Below are 26,874 nucleotides of genomic sequence, written 5' to 3'. Positions count from 1 at the left end.
ACGCTTTATTAAGAACTATAATAGAATTACCTGGCCATTAAGCCTACTTACCTACAAGGACTAGCCCTTTTACTTTAACACCGCATATAAGTAGGCCTTTAACGAGCTCTAGTCTCTACTTCCTTACTCGCCTACTTTAACCTAGAATGGCCCTTAATACTAGAAACTGATGCCTTAGATAGTATTATAGCTAGTATTTACTCCTAAAAGTAAACAGACGGAGAATAGTACCCTATTACTTACTATTTAAAGACTATAGTAGATATTAAGCTAAACTACCCAATTTATAATAAAGAAATACTGGCTATTATCTCTAGCTTTTAGCACTGGTAAGCCTAACTAGAAGGCACCCCTAAGTCTATCTAGGTAGTTTCCAATTATAAGGCCTTAGAATATTTTATAATAATAAAGGCCCTTATAGCCTAATAGGCGCGCTAGGCGGACACCCTATCTTAATTTAATTTCCTAATTATATATAGGCTAGGCGCCACTAACCATATAGATGCTTTTATAAGGCGTAAATAGGATATAAATAACTAAATAGCCGTAAAGATCTTATTACGGACCTAAGCGCTACTATAACTAAAGCACCTTAACTCCTAGATACGGGCAGAACTAAATATAAACTCTTTAAATGCCAAGATATGCCCTATTAACTCTATAGAACTAAACCTTATTAATAAACTGCTATAGGTAAACCGTACGGCCCCTTCTCTATAGGAGTACCGCTAAAAGGCAAAGAACGTTTCTAGCCTATAGTCCCTTAAAAGTAAACTACTTAAGCACTATAAATAGCTAGTAGTAGTAGAGGAATAGAACTTACGGACTTAGCTTATTGCCAAAGTATATACCTAGGTCTCTATAGCCTACCCTAGAAAAAATAAGACCTATAGGATTATTAGCAACCGCTACTACTAGCCTAGAATAATTATAGATATTAACCACTATATACGGAACTATAATAACTGCTATAGGTTTACAATTCTATACAATAAGACCCTAGGACTATTAAAACCCCTTCTAATACCTAATCGCCCCTAGTAATATATCTCTATAGACTTTTATAAGCTACCTCTAGACCGTAACAGATATAATATAGTTATAATCCTAATTAACTACTTTGGTAAGCGCCCGTTTTTAATTCCTTATTATAAAAATATTAATATTAAAAAGGCGGCCTAATTATATATTTACTACGTCTACTAAATTTACGGACTACTAGATACTATTATATCCGACTATAGGCCGCAGTTTATATTAGCCTTTTAGAATAAGTTTACCTAGATCCTAGGCATTAAGCTAAAGCTTTTTATAGTATATTACCCCTAAATAGATAGTTAAACAGAGATTATAAATTAATACTTAAACTAGAGACTCCGGCCTTTTATTAACTATTTCTAGAATAACTAGGCTAAACTGTTACCCTTAATAAACTACGCCCAAGCCACCCTACCTTACAACTCTACTGGATTTGCCCCTATTTAACTAAAAATGGGTTACCTACCCCGCATAAGCTTTAACTAGGAAAGACTAGAAGGGCCCTAGACTATACGCGAAAAACTATCTTATAAGGAGGCCTAGCAGTACGCTAAGCGCTTAGAAGAAGCCTAGAAAGTAGCCCATACAAACCTAAAAAAGGCTTAAAAATTAATAGAATAGTAGGCAAATAAGCATAGGCGCGAGCCTGACTTTACTATAAGTAATATAGTCTAGGTTATAATAAAGAACTAAAAAACAAAACGGCCTAGTTATAAGCTAGACTATAAGATAGTAGGACCTTATAAGATTCTTAATAAAGTAGGCAACTTATATAAAGTTAAGCTCCTAAACTTAATTAAAGTTTACCCTATTTTTTTACTAGATAAGCTATAGAAAGCTATAAATAACCTACTACCCAAATAAAAGAATAAACCTCCTTTGCTAATCTAAGTTAACGATAATAATAAATAGGAAATTAAAGAAATACTAGCCTATAAACTTGTAAAGGGAACGTTAAAGTATTATATTAGTTAGAAAGGATATAACTTAGACCCCACTTAGTACCCTATAAGCTTTAGGAGTTTTATAGCTATTACCCTAATAAACCNNNACCGCTAAAGTACCTAGATAAATAAATAGAATACTAGTATAATAAAGATAATAAGCTACTAGAAGAATATAAGGATAAAAACGCCCTAGAAATTTCTTAGTTATATAAGGTCTTAAAATATCTAGGAACTTTAACCAGCGGTTAAAGTTATCTAATTAGTTAGATTCTCTTGCTAAGACTTTTAGCAATAAAGCCTAAGGGCAGGCTTTTTTGGAGGGGGGGGTAATATTACGGCACTAGTAGGACTTGGCAGAACTACGCACCGGCAAGTTGCTATAGATTACCACATATTGCGGTCACGTGACGCGAAGATCTTATAAAACATCGAACGGCGCTACTCTTCTTCTCCTTTCCTTTCCCTAGCTTTAGATTCTCGTTTATAGACAATCCAATCGTATAGGCTTGCGCGTCCCTTTTGCCATACCCATGCCTTAATTGACTAAGTCGCTAACACCTACCTCGCATATAGACTCCTCCTTTTTTTCTTAAGGATTTATCTATCTATATAATATACCCTATTATTCTATTATTAGACTCCCTATCTATATCCTTACCTTATAGTTAATCCTTTAATATAGTAAGGTAAGGCGGAGCTAAGATATCTTTATTAGGTACTTTAGAAACTAGTAAAGAAACATAGTCTAAGTTTAAAAAAAAAAAGGTAAAAAAAGACTATTATAGACGCGGAGGACCTCGCCCTAGTCTTTAAGACTAACTTAGTTATAATAAGGAAGTAATATATAGTTAGACAATATTAAATATAAGTATATTTCTTAATATAACTAGGTCTTTATACTATAAGCCGACCTAAGGCTTTTCTAAACTTATACTACTAATATATAATAGTTATACTTATTTAAAACCTAAAGGGCGGGCCTTATAATATCATACTTAAGTTTATATTTAAATTTACTAAGGAATATCTTAGCATAAAGGAAGTGTGCGTTATCTTTCTACCTTAGTAGTAGGCTGGCTTAGCGGCAAAGACTTTTAAAACGTATCTCTATATAGCTAACGTTAACAAGTGTATATAAGTAGGCCAATGGGTTCAGCTAATAGTACCCAGGGCCAGCTATAGGCTAGCCCTTACCAGTCTCTAGTTTTCCTAATGCTAGTGCTTTGGCGGCCCTTTAAAGGCTTCTTATTAAATAGCTCCTAATAATTTTATTCCTTCTCCTTAATTTAAAATCTTTATATATAGGTTATTAATAGATTTAATTCTATTACTAAAGCTTTTACATTTTATATATATAAGTTTTATATAAAAAGAGCTTTTTATAATTAACGTAGGTGATAGGGTTATAAAGGGGTTGAACAATGAACATCAAAGTGTTGGAGCACAGACGAAGCAGGGCGCATCGACGAAATTTGTTTGCAAAACCTGCAAACCTTCATAACTAGGGTCACCTTCATAACCCCATCACCTACGTTAAGTGGTACACATTAGAAACTGAAGATTTATAATGCCATTGCCGGGCGCCTTCATGCTCTACGGCCACTTTTCACGGCCTTGCAGACCTGCCACCAAGTTGTCCTGCAACTAAAGCCTGTAACCTCAAACCATCGACCCTTGGTAACTCAAACTCGCCCTTCTTCACCGGCGCAGGCAGGAAGCCCACTGCAACTAGGTACGCCAAGTACATGCCGAGAGTTTGCGCATCTACGGTGTTTGCAGCTAGAGGATCCCCCTGATTACCCGTCTCTTTACCATATGGCCCCAGCGCCGCTGCTGCATTCGCATCATCTAGCTCCGGGGCAATGGAGTTCCCAGGCAAGTCTCCCACCACGAAGTGGAAGAGTGGGAGCAGAGCATGCTCTTCCTTGGCGTCCTCACTTACGTACTCCGTGATCTTCGTGCACCACTCCTGATACGATACCATCGGCACAGGATACCCATACCCCTCAAGAGCACCAATCCAATCATTTAACGTCAGGCGCGGATGGCTGGTAACCTGAGCCACGCCCAAGAGCTGCCCGAGAGCAGCAGGGAGATGAAACGCCGCGGCGACAACGATGCGGCTGACCTGCGTGACAGGAACTACGTTGGCCGTGTTTGCAATGTTAGGGCGCGCTCCCACCTGCAAACACCCTTTCCACAGCCTGACTAAAAAGTCGTCCGTAACCGAAATGCCAGATCTCGGATCCCCTGTGACATATCCCGGGCGAACAACGGCACCCACGAGGCCCCGCCGTCCGGCCTCGCGCACCACAAACTCACTCGCCCACTTAGACTGCCCATAACCCGTGCTAAGACCCTTGCAACTACCCTCCAGGTCGTCCGCCTCCAACACAGCGGTTCCAAGCTCCCGCGAGAGACGGAAGTAGTACTCATTGTCCAGTGTCGAGGTTGAGCTGACGAATGCTAATCGCTTTGGCTTTCCAGTGGCGCAGAGCCGGATGCAAGCCAGTGTGCTAAGCACGTTGGCCGCCCGTAGGCTTGAATACGGCAGCATCCAATTAACCTGTGCGCCGTTGTGGATGACGGTATCTACCTCGTCGGAGAGGCGATCCCAGATGTTCTGGGATAGACCGAGGCGTGACTTGGAGATATCCCCTACCACGACCTCGAGCCTGGATGTAGATGTCCAGGTTGGGGACCACAGGCCGAAGGCATTGGCTGTTGCCTCAAGTCGAGCTAGACCTGCGGCTGTGTCCTTGGCTCGCACGTGCGCAATAACATGCGCTTTGGTAGGGCCCTCGAGGAGCTCGTTCAGGATGTATGAGCCTAGGAAGCCCGTGGCGCCAGTCAGGAACACAGTGGGAGGGGTATTTGCGTAGTCGCACTCTATTGCTGCACTCCGAATGGACTCGGGAAGTTGACGCACCAGATCCCTCGCGTCCGCTGCATACGCCTCATCCTCAACATTTCCGTCTCCAGGGAGAGGCATCGCGTCGAGGCGAAGACCAATAGGGTCTTGGGCTCGATCAATCTCTGCGGCAAGAGCCTCGAGGGTCTGGGACTGAAATATAACGCTCACTGGTACGTCGATATCCTTCCATTCTTTCTTAAGACGGAAAAACATCTGCTGTGCGAGGATGGAGTGACCGCCTTCATCAAAGAAGTTGGAAGCCGGTACAAACATTCGTGCAGAGCGGTTGGGAAGCACTGATGCCCATATCCTAGCTAGTCGAGTCTGGGTGTCGGTCAAATTAGCAGTTATGGACGAAGCCCTCCTCTTGGAGAGAAGAGCGAGATCTGCCACATCGGGGAAGGGGAGTGAGGGTCTGTCTATCTTGCCGTTCGGATCTGGGAGCTGTTTGTTAGGCTAAATATGGATATGCTTCATCGGGGGAACATACTTAAGGGCATCCGAGATAGAGGAATAACGATGCTAGGAACAGCGTATTTGGGAATCTTGGTCGCAAGAAACTTCTTGCAGTCGTCAGACAGCGACTTGAACCGTCTAAGCATTCCTCCCATCGACTCATCTTGTATATCCTGCTCGGTGAATCTCCCATCTTCCTGCTGCTGAAGGTATTGGAGCCACCGCTTTGTCTCGGGAACGAAATAAGTGACGAGTGTTTGCTCCTCGTCCTTATCTCTTCGAACTACTGTGATGTTTTCGCGCACAAATTGGTACTGTGATAAGAATACATCGATCTCACCTAGCTCAATTCGAAAACCACGTATCTTGACCTGCGAATCAATCCGGCCTATACACTCGACACTTCCGTCAGCACGGAGTCGACCAAGATCACCAGTTCTATATATACGATCTCGTGGTCCTTTAAAAAGCTTCCTCCAAGCCTCATGACCTCCCAAAGTCATCTGGTGGTCATATTGCTGTGTCCACTTGGTAGAATCGACAAACCAGTTGGGTAGAAACTTTGAATGATTGAGTTCTGCCGTCTTTTCGTCGTTTCCTAGGTAACCCTCTGCGAGACCCCCTGCTCGCAGGAACAGTTCCCCTTGCTCACCAGCGCCACAAAGCCTGGTCCTGTCCTCACGATCAACAACTAAGAGCTGGACATGCAGCATACCATGGCCAACCGGAATGATATCTGGTAGGTAGTCAAGAAACGCAGGATTGTTGGCTTTGCTTGGGACTTCAAAAAATGATACGGCACGCTGCGTCTCGGTCGAGCCATAGAGGTTTATCACGGTAGCATTGGGTGCGAGGCCGCGTAGTTTCTTACAATCTTTTTTAGTCAGGAGATCACCGACGAAGAAGGCGTTCCGAAGGGAGGGGAATTGAGTTGTGGCTCCGCCAACGAGAATTTGGCCCTGCGGATTGGCTTAGTCTGAAAATCGACAGCGGCATTAGAAGCGACCATACTGACCATAGCAGGAGTCAAGTGGGTTACTGTGACGCTGTGCTCTTTCATCCATTCTGCGAGCCGCTCGTAGGTAATCACATCTGTCGGAGGAACAACTAGTTTGGCGCCTAGGAAAAGCGGGGTGAAGATATCTCTCTTTGTATACGCTAGTTAGATCTTCCGTATCACAGAAGTGAGTGGGGATATTCGGATAGAGAATAGCTTACTTGCACCGGATCATGGGCTATGCCCGATAAAAGGGTGAATCTGTCCTCCTCTGAAAGGCCAAATCTTTCTGCCATCCAAGGTAGGTAATAGGTCAGTGAGAAGTGGCGTCCCTGGACGCCCTTCGGCCTACCCTCAGATCCGCTCGTAAAACTCAGAGTAGGAACCGAATCCGGGCCAACCAGGACATGAGAAAATTCCTCTCTGCCGGAGACCCAGGGTTCGAGGCAATCTTTGCCGTCGACAATGCCCCCGGTAAGCTCCCCATTACCAGAAAGCTCTAGCGCTGGAACAGTAGACTTGATGCTTAGGTTGCTCGCAATAAAGTCCATAACAACGTCAGAAGGCTTGCCGAACTCCTCACTAGCTCTCTGGATACAGACAAGGAATCTAGGGCTCGCAACGTCCAACAGTATCCTCTGGCGCTCTGGAGGGTACTGTGGATCAAGTACGCTGACAGTTGCGCCGGCTTTGAGGGCCCCCATATAGGCAACCACAAGGTCAACCCTACATCCTGGTCAGTCAGTAACGAGAGAGAGGAAGCAGAGGAAGAACCGACCCTCGATAGGCATATATCATGACAACATCCCCCACTTCGCACCCGTGGGCCAAGAAGTGGTGTGCTAACTGGTTGGAGCTCTCGTTGATCTGGCGATATGTGAAAGTGCGCTGAGCGATTCGTGGGCTCTTGGTTTCAATGACACATTGCCTGTTTGGAAAGCGCTTGGCATTGGATGCGAAAATTTCATGGATGGCTGTAGTAGATAGGTGAGAAGGGTGCTGAAGTAAGTGGAACAAGAGGTGAAATTAAACGCATTATATCTTACCTCCACGATAATCACCCCAATGAAGGTCGATTGTCGGATCCGGGGCTTGGGACATTTTCAACGCAGCAGGAAAATGTCGGGCACCTCGTTCAGATTCTTCTTCTTTCCACCGTTGGCAATAGCACCTTTCGTCGCCTAATACACAATCGATGGTCTAGCTAGTTCTGGGTAGTCTCCTTAAGTCAGGTCAAGGTGAGACAGGCTAGTGAAGATGATTCCGAGGACTGTGATTTCGAAGATGGGTGTGTGTTATCTCATAAATCAGACCCCCCGGTGGACTGGTACGTGCACTACGCGCACGTGCGGGCATACTGCTCCTTATCACCAACGAATTCTCCACCGAGCGTCCAAAAAGTCTCAGCATATTACATAATGCCAAATCACTCTTTTACCCTCTCGCGAAAAAAAACACGAATCTTTGCGAAAATTGAAAATTTGAAATAACTCTACAACCACAACCCCTAGCGTTCTAATTCAAGCTGCATTCTTCCCATAGGCCCTCTAGCTATCGTTTGATACCTAGAGATAGCTAAAAAGAAGGGTCGTTGGCCTAAAGTGGGACGCGTCAACCTAAACCACAACGCGCACGGTTAAAACATCACGGTTAAAATCGCCAAAATCCTCAAATTCGGCACTCCGCCGCACGAAAAATCGGACGGGAAGGCCCTCCCGTACAGGGTATATAAGCCCTTCTTTAATTTAGTGTTAAAATACATTAAAACTGCCCTTAAATAGCCCTTAGGAAAGAAACTAGAAGAGACCTTTACGCGTCTTAAACGCCAAACAGAAGCTATAAAAAAACGCAGTAGATTACATTAAATATAACTAAAAGACAGCTATACCCCCTACCGCACAAAGCAGAAGCCCACAGTTAGCCGTTTAAAGCTGGGCGAACGTTGCTGCAGCCGCACCACTACCCCCGTCCGTATAGTCCCGCCTCTTACCTAGCGTTACTCTAACGCTAGTAGCACCGGAATACCGATATATAGTTATTAAATTTAGTAAGAAGGTAGACGCGGAGCTTCTTTAGACACTTAAAGAGCCTTATAAAAACATTTTAAAAAAACTAAATAACGCGTTATCTAAATTGGGAAACGCTTTTATAAATAAGGCACGGATCACCGCGCCACGGATCCTTAGGTTAGGAGACGTCATTATTTTTACAGAAATACTAGCGCAGGTAGATGACTTGCGTAGATACGGAGATAAAAAGACCTTAGGGAGAAGTGCTTAGGTAATTAAGCCTATATACGGAGTAGTTACACATAATATACCTATACGTTTAGTTAATAATATAGAGAAGGAGGCCGTTATTAGGAAATTTAAGCTAGAAAATTAGAGAGTACTTAGTAGTTATAGGATTGTTAGCTAGAGGTGGCTTAGGCCCCTAAAGGAGAAGTAAAGAGATGCCTCTTTAGTGCTAGAATTTAAGACTATACTAGGTGCAAATACTACGATATACGCGGAGGTTCTTTACTAGGATAGTACCTATAAGAAAACTAAAAGGTTTAATAGAGCCTACCTAGTAAAGCGATGTTTTAAATGCTACTATTACGGATATATAGGAACCTAATATTGTAAACAAGAAATATGCGGAAGATGCTCCACTTAAGATTATAATATAAAAAAATACAAGGCTAACTAGTAGAAGTGCACCCTCTGCTAAGGAAAGTATAACTCCTAGTTACTAACCTGTCCTAAATATAAAAAGGAGACAATTTATATAGAGAAGGTAAAAGTTAGACTCCGTGTAAACCTATACTAGCCTAAGAACCTAGTATATATTATACTAGGGCTATTAGAAATAGGGAGTCGAATTAATAGCGAGCTAAGCTCCCTACCCCTATTAGCAATACTAAATATTATAACGGAACTTTGTAGCAAGTACTACGATGGGTTTGTTATTGGGCTAGGTGTATAGGTATTATAAGTAAGTCAATAACGTAATAATAACTAGTAGAGTGGTTGCCTAATAAATTAACTCCAATTATATTCTAAGAATTACTATAAGGAAAGAACTATCTAATATAGGGACTATGGTCCTTTAAATACATAACCGTACTAACTGCTAGGAAACCCTCCTTATACGTAAGGTACGTGTGCTTTATCTACTCTATTATAGATTATATAAATTATATAGATTATATAGATTACATTATATAACTCGGCTACTATTCCTTGTTATATAGTTCTATTGGTTCCATCCTAGACTATATTTATATTAACTAACTAGCTTCTTCTAACTTCTCTCTAAGTAGTCGTAATATTGTACTTAAAGCGTCCGTAATACCATCTCCCTCCTCTTTATCTTCGTCCTTAAAGATTCTAAATATCTCTAAGTCGTTTATTAGAGGTGTAATATCCATCTAATTAATTTAGTTAATATTGTTACTTATTATACCTAAAGTAACTTCTCTTTCTTCTATAGCCTATCGTGCTTATACTATCGCCGTAGTGTTATTACTAGGTAAAATAATACTATTTCCGTGTTCTTGTTATGCGAAAAAGGGGTTAGTCTATATTGCTGTCATGCGATGCGCTACCCATACCTACGGTATAGGCTGAAGAGCTTATAAGACATTCCAACCGGCAGCCTGTCCAGTCGCAAGACACTACTGCTACCTTTTTAATGGTTTATATGGTCGAGTAGGTTAGGCTTAGGCATAATAATATATCTCACAACTACCCGGAGATTAGTATTTAATCTAGTACAGGGTTAAGCATTTACGAGTACGGGACAGCCTAAGCGACTGCACTGCCTGTAGTTGAGTGCGGGGTATCGCACGTGCTTGCTAGAAGGTTACCTTATAGCTTAATAACTAGTACTTGTGGGTACTAGCGGGGACGCCTTACGATTGCAGCTAGGGTGCTATGGGTAGCTCGCGCGCTGCGTGGCCAAGACCACCTAGCGAAAGGCTAGCTATTTATCGTAGTCTAGGCGCCTAAGGACATGCGCCCTAGGAGGGGGTGCAGTTATTATATAATGCGCTACCTATACCTACGGTATGGGCTAGAGAGCTTATAAGACATTCCAACCGGCAGCCCGTCCAGTCGCGAGACACTACTGCTACCTTTTTGGTGGTTTGTATGGTCGAGTGGGTTGGGCTTGGGCATAACAATTGCGCTAGCGAGTCCTTTATCTTAGCAACCGTTCTTTTATTTAAAGTGCACTAAAGCAAATATTTATTCGTCCTATAACGTTCGCTTTACTTCTAACGCTAAGTATACGCGTCCTATAACTCTTAATAGTCTTTAAGTTCCCTAAGTAATTTATTATAAGGTCTTATGTTTAATCTACTACTACGAAGCTTAATAGTAACCTAGCGTAGGCTTTTACTAAGCTTAAGCGTTCTTAAAATACGGAATAGAAGGCCTTAAATGCTCACATCGCAGCGTCTACTTAGCTGCTTTATCTTAAGAAAGTACGTAAGAAGGTCCGTTTTAAGGAGTGGAAACTTATAAAATAAGGTCTGCAGGAACTTAGTAATAAAAGAACTAACTTTCTTCCTATAAAGAGAACAACTTTAAGTAGTTTAGCAGTCGCTCTTCCTAGGTCCCCCTTAGGTGACTTATTTTTTAGCAATCCTTTTTTATTAATATTACCTAACCTATTCTCTTCTAATACTCCTATACCTTTCCTATAGCGTTTTTTAAATTTTTTAGTAGTTCTAAGGTAGTCTTATTATAGCCTATCTACTTTACCTTATACTATATTTTATTATTAACGTCCTTATAACTAATAATCTTTAAAACTTACTATTTGTCTTCTTCTTATCCTTTATACGTGTCTGCCTTATAGACCGGTGGCTTAACATTCCCGTATACTAGCTTTAGCATTACAATATACTGTATAGGGTAGATTCTTATTTTGGCTGGTAGGTTTAACTTAAACGTAACTAGTAAAATCCTCTATATAATTTTAAAAGGTCCTAGTCTAACGTAGTCCAACTTCTTACTTAGTTGTTAACTCTTGAAATTTTTATATAGTAGCTATACTTTATCTCCCTCCTTAAGATCTAATCCCTTAAATCTCTTAGCGTTATAGTACTTTTTTATCCTTTGCTATACTACCTTTACTATTTCCGTAAGGTTCTTATAAAGATTTATTAATGTCTCTATTCTTTACTAAATATAGTAATAATAATATTCTTAGTTTATATCTATAATTCGCCTTAAATAGTAAAGTACCTATTCCTTCTTAAGGTGTTGCATTGTATATAAACTATATAACTGGTAATAGCGATACCCAATTATTCTATACGTAATTAATATAGTGCCTTAGATACTGCTCTAGTGTCTAATTTAATCTTTCCGTTTAACCGTCTATCTGCGGATAATATGCGGTAAAAGTTGCTGCTCTAACTCCTTACTCCGCTAAGAATACCTCCTAAAATTGTTAGGCCATAGAGACGTACTAGCCGTAACCGGCTTAGCGCAGGCGAGGCGCAGGCGAGGCGCCTACAAAAGGTAGTTGCCCCGCATTAGAGAACAGCAGAATTTAATTCTATAGTTCTACTTTATCAAGAACTAGATACTCTTTGCATTCCGCTACTATTATTACGTTACTATATACCCTAAGGGCCTTGGCGTCCTAACAGTACTAAATTCTTATCCCTTTTCAGGGGTAGTGGCCCGACAACACAGCAGTCTGCTAAGGCCACGACTACATAGCGGCAACCCTCTGTCGAGAAGACGACCTATATTTATTAACTATATTGCAGCCTATCGACCTAATGGCGAGACGAGGGCGTACTAGCGCAGTACGTACTACCGAGCCTGGGGATTAGCCCTAGGATAACATAGGCGAACCTATATCGTCCCAGACAGAACCGGAAGCTATAAATAAAGGGGATATATAGAAAGAAATATAATAGCTAGAAAACGAGAAGCTATAACTCCTAGAGCAAAGAAAACTATACTTACTTAGGGAAGAGGTGGAAGTGCTAAAACGGCGTTAACGCGGCAAGGTGACGTCGACTTCCGTTCCTAACCTAGATCTACAACCTTAAACTATCCTATTAGAGTACTTAGATCGTAGCCAGATGCGTCCAAACCTTAAGCGGAAGGCTACTAATATAATAGGCGCTCCGTTAAAACGGGCCGTTAAAATAGAGAAGATTGCTCTATATTATAGTAAGACTATATAANAGCACCAAGACTTCCGCGANAGCTTAAAGCTAGCGTTNNGCCTAGAGNANAACGGCTTNNNNGATAAGNATACTAAAGTCGCGTTTACTATATAATATATAAAGGGGACTAACCGAACCCTTTAGCTGTAGTATAAAGATAACCATCTAGATACGTAGTTTACCTAGAAGGAGCTAATAGAATTCCTAATTAACTAAATTAAAAGTCCTATTAATTGAGAACTCTATATAGCCCTAATATATATAAGGGCAATGCAATGAACTAATTAACCTATAAACGAGTTTGCTGCTTACCTAACCTCCTTAAAAGTATAAATTAATCTTTCCTATAATGTAAAGCATCTAATAATACACCTATTCGCGAAGCTACGGCTAAAGCTACGGCTTGCGGTTACTAACTATTAGGAGTTTCTATAAACTTAAAATTAGCTAGTTTCCCTAGCTGCCCTATTAGAGGAAAACCAGAAGAGCGCGAGCGCCCTATAGGCTAGAAGCAATAGGCACGCCGTAAACTTGAATATAAAGACCACCCTATTAGGTAACTTAGGGAAAGCGGACTTTAAAACCACCGCTAGCGACGTAATAGCGGGGCAAAGCAGTACTGCTAGGGGTTTAACCCAACCTAAGGGGAACTACAAAAATTGTGGCAAGCTAGGATATTGGTGGCGACAGTGCCTAAAGCTATAACAGTACCAGCCGCAGTTAAGCAGTGTAAACGCCATCTTAACGCTAGGAAAAGGCAGGCGCCCTTAGAGCCCCTTATACCTATAGGGCGTAAGCTACTACTAGATTATAAGGAAGCTATTACTATCTTAGGAGAAGTCCTATTTAAGTAAACCTAGAAGGAGACCTCAGTAATGCTTAATCTCGGCGCCGAAGTAAATGTAATTAATTAGCGATTTGTAATAGAGTGTAACTTTAAGACACTAGATATAGAATTACCTACCTACTCCTAGTTAAATAAAACTTAGGTATATTGCTATAAAGCCTATAAGGTACTATTAAGGATAAAGAATAACTGGAGCAGGATAAGGGAAGTAACCCTTATCTGCTATAGAATGGCTAACGCATCCCCTACTGTTACCCTAGGTATGCTAGGGTTAAAGAAGGCCCGACTTCTTATTAATTATAAGGCGAAGGCGTGGTAATAGAAGCTAGACGGCTTATCCCTATTGCTATAAACCCCTAAGGGTTTCGCGGAGTCTCTCTAAAGGGAATCTAGGGTCTTCGCCCTAGTAATTACTGGATTAATGCCTAGTAAATAAGATAACGGTAGCTTGCCGGTTCTTCCCCCATAGTTAAAAGAAGCTAGCGATGTCTTCTTATATAAGGAAGTAGGAAAGCTACCCCGATACCACTAGGGCGACTATACTATTGACCTAAAAGAGGGACAGAAGGTCCTGTATAGGCCGCTCTATAACCTCTTAGTTAAGGAGCTAAAGGTACTAAGGGAGTACTTAGATAACGCCTTAGCTAAAGGCTAAATCTGACTAAGTACTAGTCCCGTAGGGGTACCTATCCTATTTATACCTAAAAAAGATAGGAAGCTGCGGCTCTATATAAACTATAGAGGCCTTAATAAGGTGACGATTAAAAATTGTCTCGTACTACCATTAATTAGTAAGACCTTGGACCGCTTAGTAGGTTCTAAGATCTTCACTAAATTAAACCTAACGAATGCGTACTACCGCCTTCGTATCCGTCGGGGCAATAAGTAAAAGACGGTGTTCCGTACGCATTACGGCCACTTTAAGTATTTAGTTTTGCCTTTTAGGCTAACTAATAAACTAGCGACCTTTTAGGGCTATATTAATTGGGTCTTATTAGGACTAGTAGACGTTTTCTATATAGTCTATTTTAATAATATTTTAATTTTCTCTAAAAATCTAGAGGAATACTAGCGCTACGTACTAGAAGTGCTATATAGGTTATAGTAATATCAACTATATGCAAACCTTAAGAAGTGCAGGTTTGGCGTATAAGAGGTTAAGTTCCTAGAATATATTATTAGTCCTAAAGGCATAGCGATAGATCCTAGCCGGGTAGAAGCTATTACTAAGTGGGAGAGCCCTTAATCCTATAGGGATATCTAGGTCTTCTTAGGTTTTGCTAACTTTTATTACTAGTTTATTTATAAGTATTTTACTATTATAAAGCCTATTACTAATCTCCTTAAGGGAGTAAAGAACGGCTGTAAAGCTAGGCCTCTCCGTTAGCCTAAAGAGGCGGAGTAGGCGATGCGCTAGCTTTGCGACGCCTTTACGACGGCGCCGCTTCTATAATACTATACGCCAGGCTTACCGACCCGGTTAGAGACTAATGCCTCTATACAAGGCCTAGCAGTAATTATATTATAGCTATTTAAAGGTAGTCTTTAGCATCTAATAGCCTTTTAGTCTAGGAAGCTTTCGCTAGTAAAGCGTAATTATAAGACCTATAATTAGAAGCTACTAGCTATTATAGAGGCTTTTAAGCATTAGAGACACTATATTAAGGGGCTATTAAGCCACCTAAAAGTGCTCACAGACTATAATAATCTAAAGGGTTTTATAAAAGTAAAAGCCCTTAATAAACGGCAAGCTAGGTGGGCTATAGTATTAGCTACCTATAACTTTGTTATTAAGTATAGGGCGGGAAAAACGAACCCCGTAAACGCGCCGTTAAGGTAACCCCTAGGCGCAGGGGGTCCGCTAGAAGAAGACACTATACTACTATTGCTCTAAAGGACTTTGGGAATATAGGGCCACTAACTTAAAGTAAAAGTCCTATTAGGTATATAAGAAAACGAGCCTTTTATAAAGGTATCGTTTTTACGGCTATAAGCCGGCAACCTAACGGCGGTACGCCTAGGCTATATAGCATTACAGTTTGACTAGGCAACCTATATATATGCTATTAAGTAGCGTATAACGAGGACCTAAGTTAGAGAAGCTAGTACTTAAGAGAGTGCTTATAAGTCTAGTACGGAAACAGTTATTAAGCTTATTAAAGGACTTTAGACTAAAGATAACTTTATACTGCAAAAGCGCAGTAATAGTATAGATACTGCAAGACGCCGTTAACGCGCCCGCTTAAAGCTAGTGTGGTAGTTTAATTCCGCTAGACTACTTTGTTACCGCGGGAGGCTATATATACCCCTAGACCCAGCGGTTTATACAGAACTCCTATAGATCTACTACAATAATGCCCTAGTTAGGCACTTTAGTAAGAAAAAGACTCTAAATCTACTTTTATGTAAATACTACTAGCCTAGTATAAATGCGGACGTTATAAACTATATCTTTACCTATAATTTATGCCAATGTATATATACGCCTTAATATCGCCCTTATGGCGAGCTCTAAGCGCTGCTTTACCTAGACTAGCTGTGGCAGGAGATTATAATGGACTTTATTATAGGCCTACTGCCTAGTAAATAAGGCAATAAGGTATATAACGCAATATATATAATAGTCGACCGCTATACTAAGATGGCCTTATATCTGCCTATAGTAAAAACTATTACTGTAACAGAACTTGCGGATCTCTTCCTTAATAAAGTAGTACGCCGTTTTAGAGCCCCTAGGGGGATTATATCTAATTACGGTAGTATCTTTATTAGTAAGTTCTAGTTAGAGCTATACTTTACTATAAAAATTAAACGTAGGCTAAGTATAGCCTTTTACCCGCAAACTAATGGGTAAATAGAACGCCAGAACTAAACCTTAGAGTATTACCTCTGTGTGTTCTATAACGAAAAGTAAAGTAACTAGGTAGGCCTCTTATTGCTAGCTAAATTCGCCTATAATAATGCTAAATATAGTAAGACGGGTATAAGCCCGTTCTATGCCTACTATAGGTTTTACCCGCGTCTAAAATACGAGGTTAAGGCGGACAATAGTAGTTCTATTCTAGCCGCCTCTAAAAGGATTAAAAGGATATCCCTTAAACGTAAAGCGCTGGTGAAACGCTAGAAATACGCTACCGAGGCGTAGGTAAAATACTATAATCGTTATTACTAACTACAGATATATAAAGTAGGGGATTTAGTCTTGCTATTAACTAAGAACCTTAAACTAAAAAGGCCTAGTAAGAAACTTATAGCACGCTTTATTGGACCTTTTAGTATAGCTAAATTAGTTAGAAAGTAAGCATACTAACTATATCTACCTACGTCTTACCGTATCCACCTAGTGTTTTATATTAGCTTACTAGAGCTATATAAATAACGTAAGGGCACTACTAGAGACCCTTTACTAGGGCTTATTAAGCTAGACAATTAAGCGGACCAAAAGAACTAATATAAGGTAGAAGAAGTGCGTAGAAGAAAGGGATATAACTAGACCCTACAGTACCTGGTTAAGTAAAAAGGCTAGCTAAAAGAATATAACGAATAGGTCTTAGTAAAGGACATCGATAAGGACGCAAAGAAGATATATAATAGTTACTTTACCCTAAGGGGTAAACGGAAAAGAAAGTAGGTAGAAAAATAAAAAAACTTTTAATTATAACTAAGGTTACGCCCCACTAGTGGGGTAACAACGGAATAACGGCGGAGTGACGGTAATACGCTAATAGAAATATAGATACTCTACAGCTCCATTAAATCCTCCCTTTCCTCCCCTCCTTCCTTATCCTCCTCACCCTTATCCTCCTCCTTTCCCTCCTCCTTATCCTCCTTACCCTTATCCTCCTCCTCTCCCTCCTCCTTATCCTCCTCACCCTTATCCTCCTCCTTATCCCTTACAATGGGAGGTATATTGGCCTATAGGTACTATTAGCATATACTATAACGGCGAAACACCTGCGCTACGACACGTACTAAAGCGCGTATTATGTTAAGAATTCCTTTAAGAGTATAACGGATGGCCTATAATTCCTGCACTTAGAGTAGGGGAAAGTCTTCGCCCTTTAGGCGCTGGCGGAGACCGTGCTTGGCGCCGGTGTGCACTAAGGCCTTAATATCCTTTGTAAAGGACTTCTAGGCGGTAGCGACGCGAGCGTTAAGGTTAGCTATGTCCCCGCTAGTAACCTACTAGCGCTTAGCCCTATTAATAAAGGCGAGTAGCTTATTTAGGCGGCTATGGAAGGCCTTAGGGACCTAGTCTGTTAGCCATTAGAACCTAAACTAACGCACTTAGACGTACTGGTTGACACGACTTATTTAGTTATTAGTAGTACCCATAATTGTAGTTGGCCTGCTTACTATAAGTGGCCCGCTTAGCAGTAGCTATACGCTTAGTATAATAGAGGCAGATTAGTTCTAGCAAAGCTAGGGGAGCAGCTTGCGAGCGGTGTAGGAGCTTTGACGGCGCCTAGCAGGGTTAGCGACAGCTATAAGCTAATATAAAAAATACTTACGGAAGACTCGTAAGCAGGCGAACTGACGGCTTAGCGCTTGCGATTTATAATTAATTAGAAGTTATAAAGAAGGCAAGTCGCAGGCTAAACGAATTAAAATGAAATTAGAAGGGAAATCTAATGTCCTACCTAGGTGGGAACTCCTACCTTTATAGATCTCTATAAGGTCCTATTATTATATTATTCTATTATTACATTGCCCTATTATTATATTATTTAATTTACTTAAATTTATTAAAAACTTTTTATTTAGAGAAGGGCAATAATAGCACTCCTATTATATAATAGCGTCGGCTAAGGACAGCCGCTTAAGAAGGGGGGGGGTAATTATTAGGCTATAGAGACGCACTGGCCGTAACCGGCTTAGCGCAGGCGAGGCGTAGGCAAGGCGCCTACAAAACGTAGTCGCCCCGCATTAGAGAATAGCAGAATTCAGTTCTATAGTTCTACTTTATTAAGAACTAGATACTCTTTGCATCTTACTACTATTGTTACGTTACTATATGCCCTAAGGACCTTAGCGTCCTAACAAAAATACTATTATAAATCTTAAATCTCTATCCAATACGATCTTACTTAGTACTCTATATTTTATAAACACTTCCTTAATATAGATTTTAGCGATATCTTCTACTAATATCTCTTCTGTACACGCTATAAAGTATCCCTACTTTATAAGCTTATCTACTATTACTAAGATCGCGTTATAATCTTGTCCTATAATAGGATCTTTTAATTTTAGCAACTTTATAATAAAGTCCTATAATATAACCTCCTATAGTCTCTCTGGTATTTTAATAGGTTATAGCCCTCTATATAGCTTATACTTTATTAGTTTATTCCTTTAGTAATTTAAATACTCTTTAGTAACCTTCCTAGCTATTTTTTAAATTCTGTTAATAATATACTCCTCTTAGAGTCTTAATACTAAGCCTATAGCTCCATTATGTCCTTAAGTTAGTCCCTTATAGAAATCTTCTATAAAGTGCTCTGCTATACTTTTTAGGATATACTTTACTTCTTGGTTTTCATATATATCCGTTTATAGATATTTTAGCTATATTTTTAAAATTCTCTATACTTAAAAGCTTTTTAGTAACTTATAAACTTTTTCTAACTTATTTTCTTAAGTTATTATAATCTTTAGATAATTATACCTAATTAACCTATCTATATCTTTTTGCAGTAAAGCCCCTAATGGCTTCTTATTATTTTATAGTTTAGCCTTTTAACTTAACGTATCGGCCCGCGTATTGTCTATACCCTTAATATACTAAATCTTAAAATAGTATTCTATAAGCATCTCTGCCTATCTAACCTGTCTTTAATTAAGTTCCTTTATTATTAGAAATCCTATTAAGTTCTTATAGTCTATCTTAACTATAAATAGTTTTTCTATACCTTATAAGAATGCTCTTTATTTCTTTAATACTATAACTATACCTAATAACTCCTTGTTATAGATATTATAGTTTAACTCTAGTGGTATTATCTTCCGACTATAGTATACCACTAAATGCTATCTATTTAGATATTTCTATATAAAGTATACCCTTAGTATAAAGTCTAATATATCTATTTCTATAACTGTTTCTAAACCTAGTTAATAGATCTTAAGAACTGGCTCTTAGGTAAATAACTCTTTAACTTTTCTAAATAACTCTTATTATTTCTTTCCCTATACCTATAGTTCTTCTTTTTTTATTAATCGCGTAAATAGTTTAATATCCTTTAACTATTACGCTATAAACCTTCTGTAGTAATTGCAAAACCCTAAAAATAATTTTAACTATATAACGTTCTCTAGTTCTTACTAATTTACTATAGCCTTAATCTTCTTTAGATCTATACTAAGTTGGCCTAGTTTAATAATAAATCTAATAAAATTAGTCTTCCTAGTAAAGAACTCGCATTTTTTAATTGCTACTAGCATCTGTTCTTCTTATAGTCTCTTTAAAACCTATTTAATATATTTTCTATATTCTTCCTTAGTTATTAAGTAGATAATAATATCGTTAAGATATACTATGATAAATTTATCTAAGTATTCTCCTAATATATTATTAATACGCTTTTAGAATATTGCTAGTATATTTATAAGCCCGAATTGTATAATTAATAGTTTATATAGTCCTTCCTTTAACCTAAAGGCTGCCTTCNATTTNTNNCCTTCCTTAATTNTAATNTAATAGTACGCCNATCTNAGATCTATCTTTATAAAGATTTACGCATTACCTATCCTATCTTAGATTTTGCTAATTAAGGGTAAAGGATACTTATCCTTTCTAGTAATGCTGTTTAACTATCTATAGTTAATATACAGCCTTAGCTTGCCATTTTTCTTTAGTATAAATAGTACTGGATAACCCGCTAATAACTATAATAGTCTAATATATCCATTTTATAAGTTCTCCTAGATAAACTCTTTAAGTACTCTACCTTCTTCTTTAATAAGCTTATAGATTAGAAAAAACCTTAAACTCGTTCCTTCTTCTAACTCTATTTTATAGTCCTACGCTATATACTCTAACAACTTTTCACTTTCCGGTAACTATAACTTTTTGCCATACTTATGGTATCTCTTTAGTATATGGCTTAGCCCTTTTTCTATTTCTTTATAGGTTGTTCCTACTTAGTATTATACTAACTTAGTTTATTATCGCATTTTACGGCGTTAAGTATCTCTAATATTAACTTAACCTATAACCTAATTAATCTTTAAATTGTATTTCTGTCATGTAATGCGCTACCTATACCTGCGGTATAGGCTAAAGAGCTTATAAGGCATTCTAACCGGCAGCCCATCCAGTCGCAAGACACTACTACTACCTTTTTAGTAGTTTATATGGTCGAGTGGGTTAGGCTTAGGCATAATAATATATCTTGTAACTACCTGGAGGTTAGTGTTCGATCCGGTATAGGGTTGAATATTCATGAGTACGGGACAGCCTAAGCGACTGCACTGCCTGCAGTCGAGTACAGGGTATCGCACGTGCTTGCTGGAAGGTCACCTTATGGCTTAATAGTGCTAGTACATTTGGGTACTAGCGGGGACGCCTTACGATTACAGCTAGGGTGCTGTGGGCAGCTTGTACGCTGCGTGGCCAAGACCACCTGGCGAAAGGCTAGCCATTTGTCGTAGTTCAGGCGCCTAAGAACATGCGCCCTAGGAGGGGGTGTAGTTGTTATGCAATGCGCTACCTATACTTACGGTATAGGCTAGAGAGCTTATAAGGCATTCCAACTAGCAGCCTGTCTAGTCGCGAGACACTACTGCTACCTTTTTGGTGGTTTGTATAGTTAAGTAGGTTAGGCTTAGGTATAACAATTCCTGTAACTAAGGCATTTCTAATACTGCCTTATTATTCCCTAATAGTAATATATTAAAAGACATCTTAATCTATCTCCCTTTAATAGTTATCTAAATTGGTCCTATTTTAAGATTAATAATACCTCCTCCGTAGGCTATCGGATCTCCTAAAATTATTACTAATAAGTAAGAATATTCCTTTTTCCTATATGGTAACCCTATTTTTTTTTTAACTGCTACTAATAAGATATGGTTCCTTATTGCTCTACTATCTATTAATGCCTTAAACTGTTAATCTTGCCACTTAACTTATAAATTTAGGTATTATTCTTAAATTCCTTTAAGGGTTTAAGGCTCTACTACTAGTTTCTTTTAGTCCTATAGGCCTCTACTTTTCCTAACTATTAGCTGCTTAATCCTATTTATATTTAGTCTAACTTAGGCTAATACTTAATTCGCTTTTTATCTTTAATATATTATAAATATATATTCTTAGGACATTCCCACTACTATCGTCCGTTTAGGTATTCTTCCGTAAGAAATCTTCCTAGTTAAAGTATTAAGTCCCCTTATTCTTAAACTTCTACTAAGTGCCAACTATATATATACTTAGCGTTTTAATATTTTGCCTTATTTATTAACTAATATATCCTTATTAGATATTTTTGGTTCCTATCTTTAAGTACTTTATATATATTATACGCAAAGACACCTAGTATATTACATATTAAAAAGCGCCCAGCGTTAAAACCTAATTATTCTATATATAATTAATAGGAGCTCTTGCTGCACCCGGCTTAAAAAGACTAAAACTAACCAAAAGAACCCTAAAAAACACCTAGAGAATCCCCCTAAGATGTATATATCGTAGGGGAGGCACACATCAAACGACGGTAGCTCGCACTCGCGCGCGACCGCTAGAACTACGCCTAGTAATGGCCCTCTACAATAAAGACGGGCGAATACTACACCATAAAGCGGAAATACCTCTATTAAGAAGGCATCTAACAAAATATAAAGCCTATTGGACGCATTTAGTATCCAAAATTGCGGGGGAGTAACCGTTAGCTATAACAAACTAATGCAGCTAGTAGAATGGCTCCGCCAGTCTAGCGAACCTTAGGCGCCCCTTTAGCAAACCCTTAATTAAATCCTCCAACAGCTAAGCAAAATTAAAAATAAGTATAACCCCCCTTTACCGGCGAACCGCACCTAGGCTGCCGTAGCTGCGCTTTTACAGTATAGGGAACCTACCCCCCTTAAGTTAATAACTAGGTATATAATTATAATATAACTAAATATAAAATAAGTAGAGGGGCTTAGGGGATAATTAGAAATAGAAGTCCTTATAGAGATACGCAAAGAGGTCTATAACGCTGTTGTAGTCCGACACCTTAAGAGCGAAGACATTAGAGTTACCCTAAAGGACTAATAGGCAAAGGAATAAGCCGTAAGGGTAGGGGATAGGCTAAGAGAATGTATTAGTATAAAAGTACTCCGCGAGGATTACCTAGTTAAGGTCCTAGCGGTTCCTATAAGCCTTAGGGTAGAAAAGGGACGCTAGGTGGATAACACAGCAATTATATAGGAGATAGTAAGATAAACGGAACGCCTTATACTAGGACTCGAAATTACCTAAATCCAATGGCTTTAACAGGAAAATGTAAACTAAGCATATAATGAGAATAATAAGAGGATATAAGGGTCGCCGGAGACTCGCTAGGGAGACGCCGGACGAACGCATAGCTCCCTTATTGTTAGCATATATATACTAGGAATGTAAAAACTCCTTATCTAAAAAGGAATAATTATAAATGGCCTTATATATAATATAAGGCTCTATAACTACAGACTACGCCTAGAATGATGCTATTGCTATATATAATAGGGACATACCTAATCTATATGCGCAGTATAGGTGTGCTGCGGCCACTGTATAGGCCCCTACGATACGAGATATTGCTTAAATCAAGACTAAACAAAATGCGCGAACTGCCACTAAAGCATATATAAGGCGTGGGAGAGAGAAGACTGCATTAAATATAGGAGACGGAAGGTAAGGGCTTAATAGCTGCGGGAATAACTGCACGCTAGATTATATAAATGGAAATAACAGGCGATAAGCTAGGGGGACGTAGGCGCCTTCCCAGCGTTTCCTACTTTTAATACTGGAGGGCTAGGCTAGCCATCCTAAGCCTTAACGGGCCAGAAGCGACGCTGTGCGACATTACTAGACCGATTAGGGATATAAGGGTCACAGGGGACATAAGGAAGAGGACGCCCCGTAGGAAGACCCCTATGGATAGCGATAGTAGGCTTAAGACTAGGACAATTAAGAATTAGACTTAATGCGGCAAATATAATATTTGCAGCCGACCTATAAAGGGCATATAGCCGACTAGTAAGAATAGGGGAAGAACTGGTAACAATAACAGATTTAGATATAGAAGCGCTAATAGGAACATAAAACACGGGAATAAAAAGCTCTATATAAAATGAGTAGTAACTAGGGTGTAGATATAAGAGATAGAAGCTTTAAATATCCTAGAGAAAGTGGAAATAAAAGAAGTGAGGAATAAAGGAGAGTTAAAGGACCCTTGCCGGGGGTCCGCTACCTATCCATTATATAGTATAACTGCGGCAATACAAACCACCGCCTTGTAAGGCCCCTACTAGACAGTCTAGACTTAGAGAAATACTATATCCTTACTATATAAGAACCGTATTACAATACCTTTATATAATTAATATACTGCCCCTGAGGATTCTAGCTCCTATATAAACTAAAAGTAGCTATATACGTATGCTTTATAATTAGCAAGGCTATTAGCCTGTCCTTATAGTTATAGCAGGCAGTTAACCTAGATATTGCAGTTATAATAATCTAAATATATAGGGGACCGGTACAAATTATTAATATATATAACCCTAGGGTCAAAGGGGTCCTATAAATAGAGAATATTATATTGGTAATAAGCTTACTGGAAACCGAAGGTATAGAGTCTATCCTATTAGGAGACATAAACCTCTACTACCCGTGGTGGGGGGGTATCTATATTACTGCAGATTAATAGTTAGAGTGCCTACTAAGAGCTATGGATATCTAGGGCCTTAAGCTAGCCACCCCCCTAGGAGCAATTATATGGTAATAAGGCACCGCCAAAAGCATAATTGACCTCATATTTATAGACGAAGGCCTATACTAGAGACTTAAAAGGTGCAACCCTAAAGAAGAATGGGCACTTACCCTAGACTATATCCCTATCTAGATACAGCTAGACCTAGATACTAAAGCGTAACTAAATAGAAAAAGATACGTAATAAGGAAGCTTAAGACAGACAGTTTTCTTAATGCAGTTAAATAACAACTCTAAAACCTAGAAGAAATCCACCTAATACTAAATAAGCGAGGCTTATTGGCCACCCCTAAGGAAATCGACCAAAGACTAGAAAGGATCCAGGCAGCGATTAAAAATAGGCTGGAAGAGCACTGCCCGATCTTAAAACCGGGCCCCTACGCGCGATACGTATAGTCTACATAATGTGTAGTTCTGGTTACCAGCTAATGACGAGTAAGAAGGAAATATATAAGTAGCTATAACCCTAAAGACGAGAGACGATATAAAGATATAAGAAACTAGCTAAAGAATACCCTAAAAAAAGAAGCAAGGAATAACTGGAGACGGTTTATAAACAAGTATACTTCTAACCCGAGCCTCCCCCATAATAAGGGCCTTTGGGCTATAGCAAAATGGGCAAAAAAAAAGGCAGGGCGCCTAGTAGAAGACCTACACCTACTACCCCTACGAAGAGTAGGAGAATTATAGGCTATAAACGATAATAATAAGAAGGCAAAGATCCTTATAGAAAGGTTCTTCCCCTAACCGGCTTTAGTAGACCTTAGTAATATTACGGGCGAAACACCGGTGACTTACCTGCGGGTCGACAGCGACATAATAATAGAGGAAATGGCTAGAACTATTAGCCGCCTTTTAAACAATATAGTACTAGGACTAGATAGGATTCTAAATAAGGCCCTAAAAACCTGTGGGCCACTTATAGTACCTTGGCTTATAGATATAGCTAGAGTATGCTTTACTATAGGCTACTACCCGCGACTTAGAAGATCTATAATAACGGTTATCCTATAAAAAAAAGGTAAAGCAGATTACTTAATCCTAGGAAGCTACTACCCTATTGCCTTAGAAAACACCCTTAGTAAGATCTTAGAAAGGGTAATAGCGGAACGTATAGTAGACACGGTAGAGGAACACGCCTTACTACTACAAAGCTAAATAGGGGCAAGAAAGAACCGCTTAACACTATTAGCACTTACGCTACTCGCTGCTACCATTAAATCTACATGGGCGATGCGAAAGGACTTTATAGTATTAATGCTTAGCCTAGATATTAGTGGTGCCTACAATAATGTACCCTATAAGCGTCTCCTGTATATCCTTAGGGCAAAGGGCTTCCCAGAATAGATTATATAATTTGTCTAAGGGTTTATAGGCTAAAAAGAAATATTACTAGTCTTTAGCGGATACTAGAGCCCCCCTATTACAGTTATAACAGGAATACTATAAGGATTACCCCTCTTACCTATACTCTTCCTTTTCTTTATAAGCAACCTGCTTAACTCCTTTAAGAAAGGGGCGACCTAGGGGATAGGCTTTATTAACAACATAAACCTAATTATATATAGGCTAATAGCCGCAGAGAATTGTAGAACACTAAAGAAAGCCTATAATACTTATATAGAATAGGCAAAACGTTATAGAGTCCAATTCTTACCAGAGAAATACCAGCTAATCTATTTTATAAGAAAACGTAACCAATCTATAGATCTCTAGCATATAATTCGCATCTAAGGCTTTAGGGGTTAACTAGTTTAGGGCCTAAGGGTATTAGGAGTATGGGTAGACAGCAAGCTCTAGTGGAGCGCATATACGGCATAAGCGGCCCATAAAGGCTAAGCATAGTTCATCGCTTTATCTAGGATTGTTAACTCTATATAGGGTCCATGCTTCTAGAGGTCACGCTTACTATATACAGCAGTTGTCCGGCCAACTATAATATATAGATCTAGTATTTGGGCCATTAGAGAAACTAAGAAGGGCCCCCCTAAATTACTCCTTAAACTACTTTAAAAGGTCTAAACAGCCTGCCTTTAAAGTATCATAGGCGGGTACAAGCGAACGGCCACAGCACTGCTTAAGAAGGAATCCAATATTCCCCCCCTATAGTTATATATTAAAGCCGCTGTAATATAAAGGACGCAAAATAAACGCAACTCTAATGTTATAAAGTACATTAAGACACGCCTAAGTAAACTATAGAGGGACCCTAGGGTGCCCCGTAGGAGAATAAACCAACAACTCTAAAGTAGGGAAGAGATATTAGAGAAATAGGTAAAGAAAGCAGAAGAAGAATAGTGCCGCTTTAGGGCCTAGGCCTATATAGAGGAGGAAGGGAGACGTGTAAGAGGTTAGCAAAGACAATAGTAAGACAGAGAAAGGAGCTAAAGTAGAACACATAAGAATGCCGGGAAACTATCTACCGTAATGCAATACTAGTTAGACTAACGCTAGAGAGGCGAATAGGAGTTAAAGGTATAGAGGCTGACTTAGGCAAGACAAACCTAAGCTATAGTATGGTTAACGCTATAGGGGGTAAATA

The 26,874-nt window shown here is 39.3% G+C and overlaps 1 protein-coding gene across 1 annotated transcript; it reads right to left on the bottom strand.

Annotated features, from left to right (window-relative positions):
- Window positions 1-3,379: 3,379 nt before the first annotated feature.
- Window positions 3,380-7,634, bottom strand: nps2 (putative alpha-aminoadipate reductase). The gene is made up of 6 exons (XM_067646562.1): window positions 7,399-7,634; window positions 7,131-7,326; window positions 6,574-7,078; window positions 6,371-6,502; window positions 5,390-6,314; window positions 3,380-5,336 (listed from the first exon to the last, which is right to left on the bottom strand). Exons 1-6 carry the CDS (start codon window positions 7,451-7,453, stop codon window positions 3,592-3,594), a joined length of 3,558 nt encoding a protein of 1,185 aa, XP_067502524.1. The 5' UTR covers window positions 7,454-7,634; the 3' UTR covers window positions 3,380-3,591.
- Between the last annotated feature and the right edge of the window lie 19,240 nt (window positions 7,635-26,874).

Source organism: Cenococcum geophilum, assembly GCF_001692895.1.
Source record: "Cenococcum geophilum 1.58 unplaced genomic scaffold K441scaffold_29, whole genome shotgun sequence".
Lineage (NCBI taxonomy): Eukaryota > Fungi > Ascomycota > Dothideomycetes > Gloniales > Gloniaceae > Cenococcum > Cenococcum geophilum.
This window is presented reverse-complemented; position numbering and strand designations above follow the sequence as displayed.

Bases quoted from the DNA above. Each gene is read 5' to 3' on its own strand.
- nps2 (XM_067646562.1), bottom strand. From the start codon at position 7,453: ATGTCCCAAGCCCCGGATCCGACAATCGACCTTCATTGGGGTGATTAT. The intron at 7,327-7,398 runs GTAAGATATAAT...TATCTACTACAG, and splicing joins TTGGGGTGATTATCGTGGAG to CCATCCATGAAATTTTCGCA. The intron at 6,503-6,573 runs GTAAGCTATTCT...GCGTATACAAAG, and splicing joins TAGCCCATGATCCGGTGCAA to AGAGATATCTTCACCCCGCT.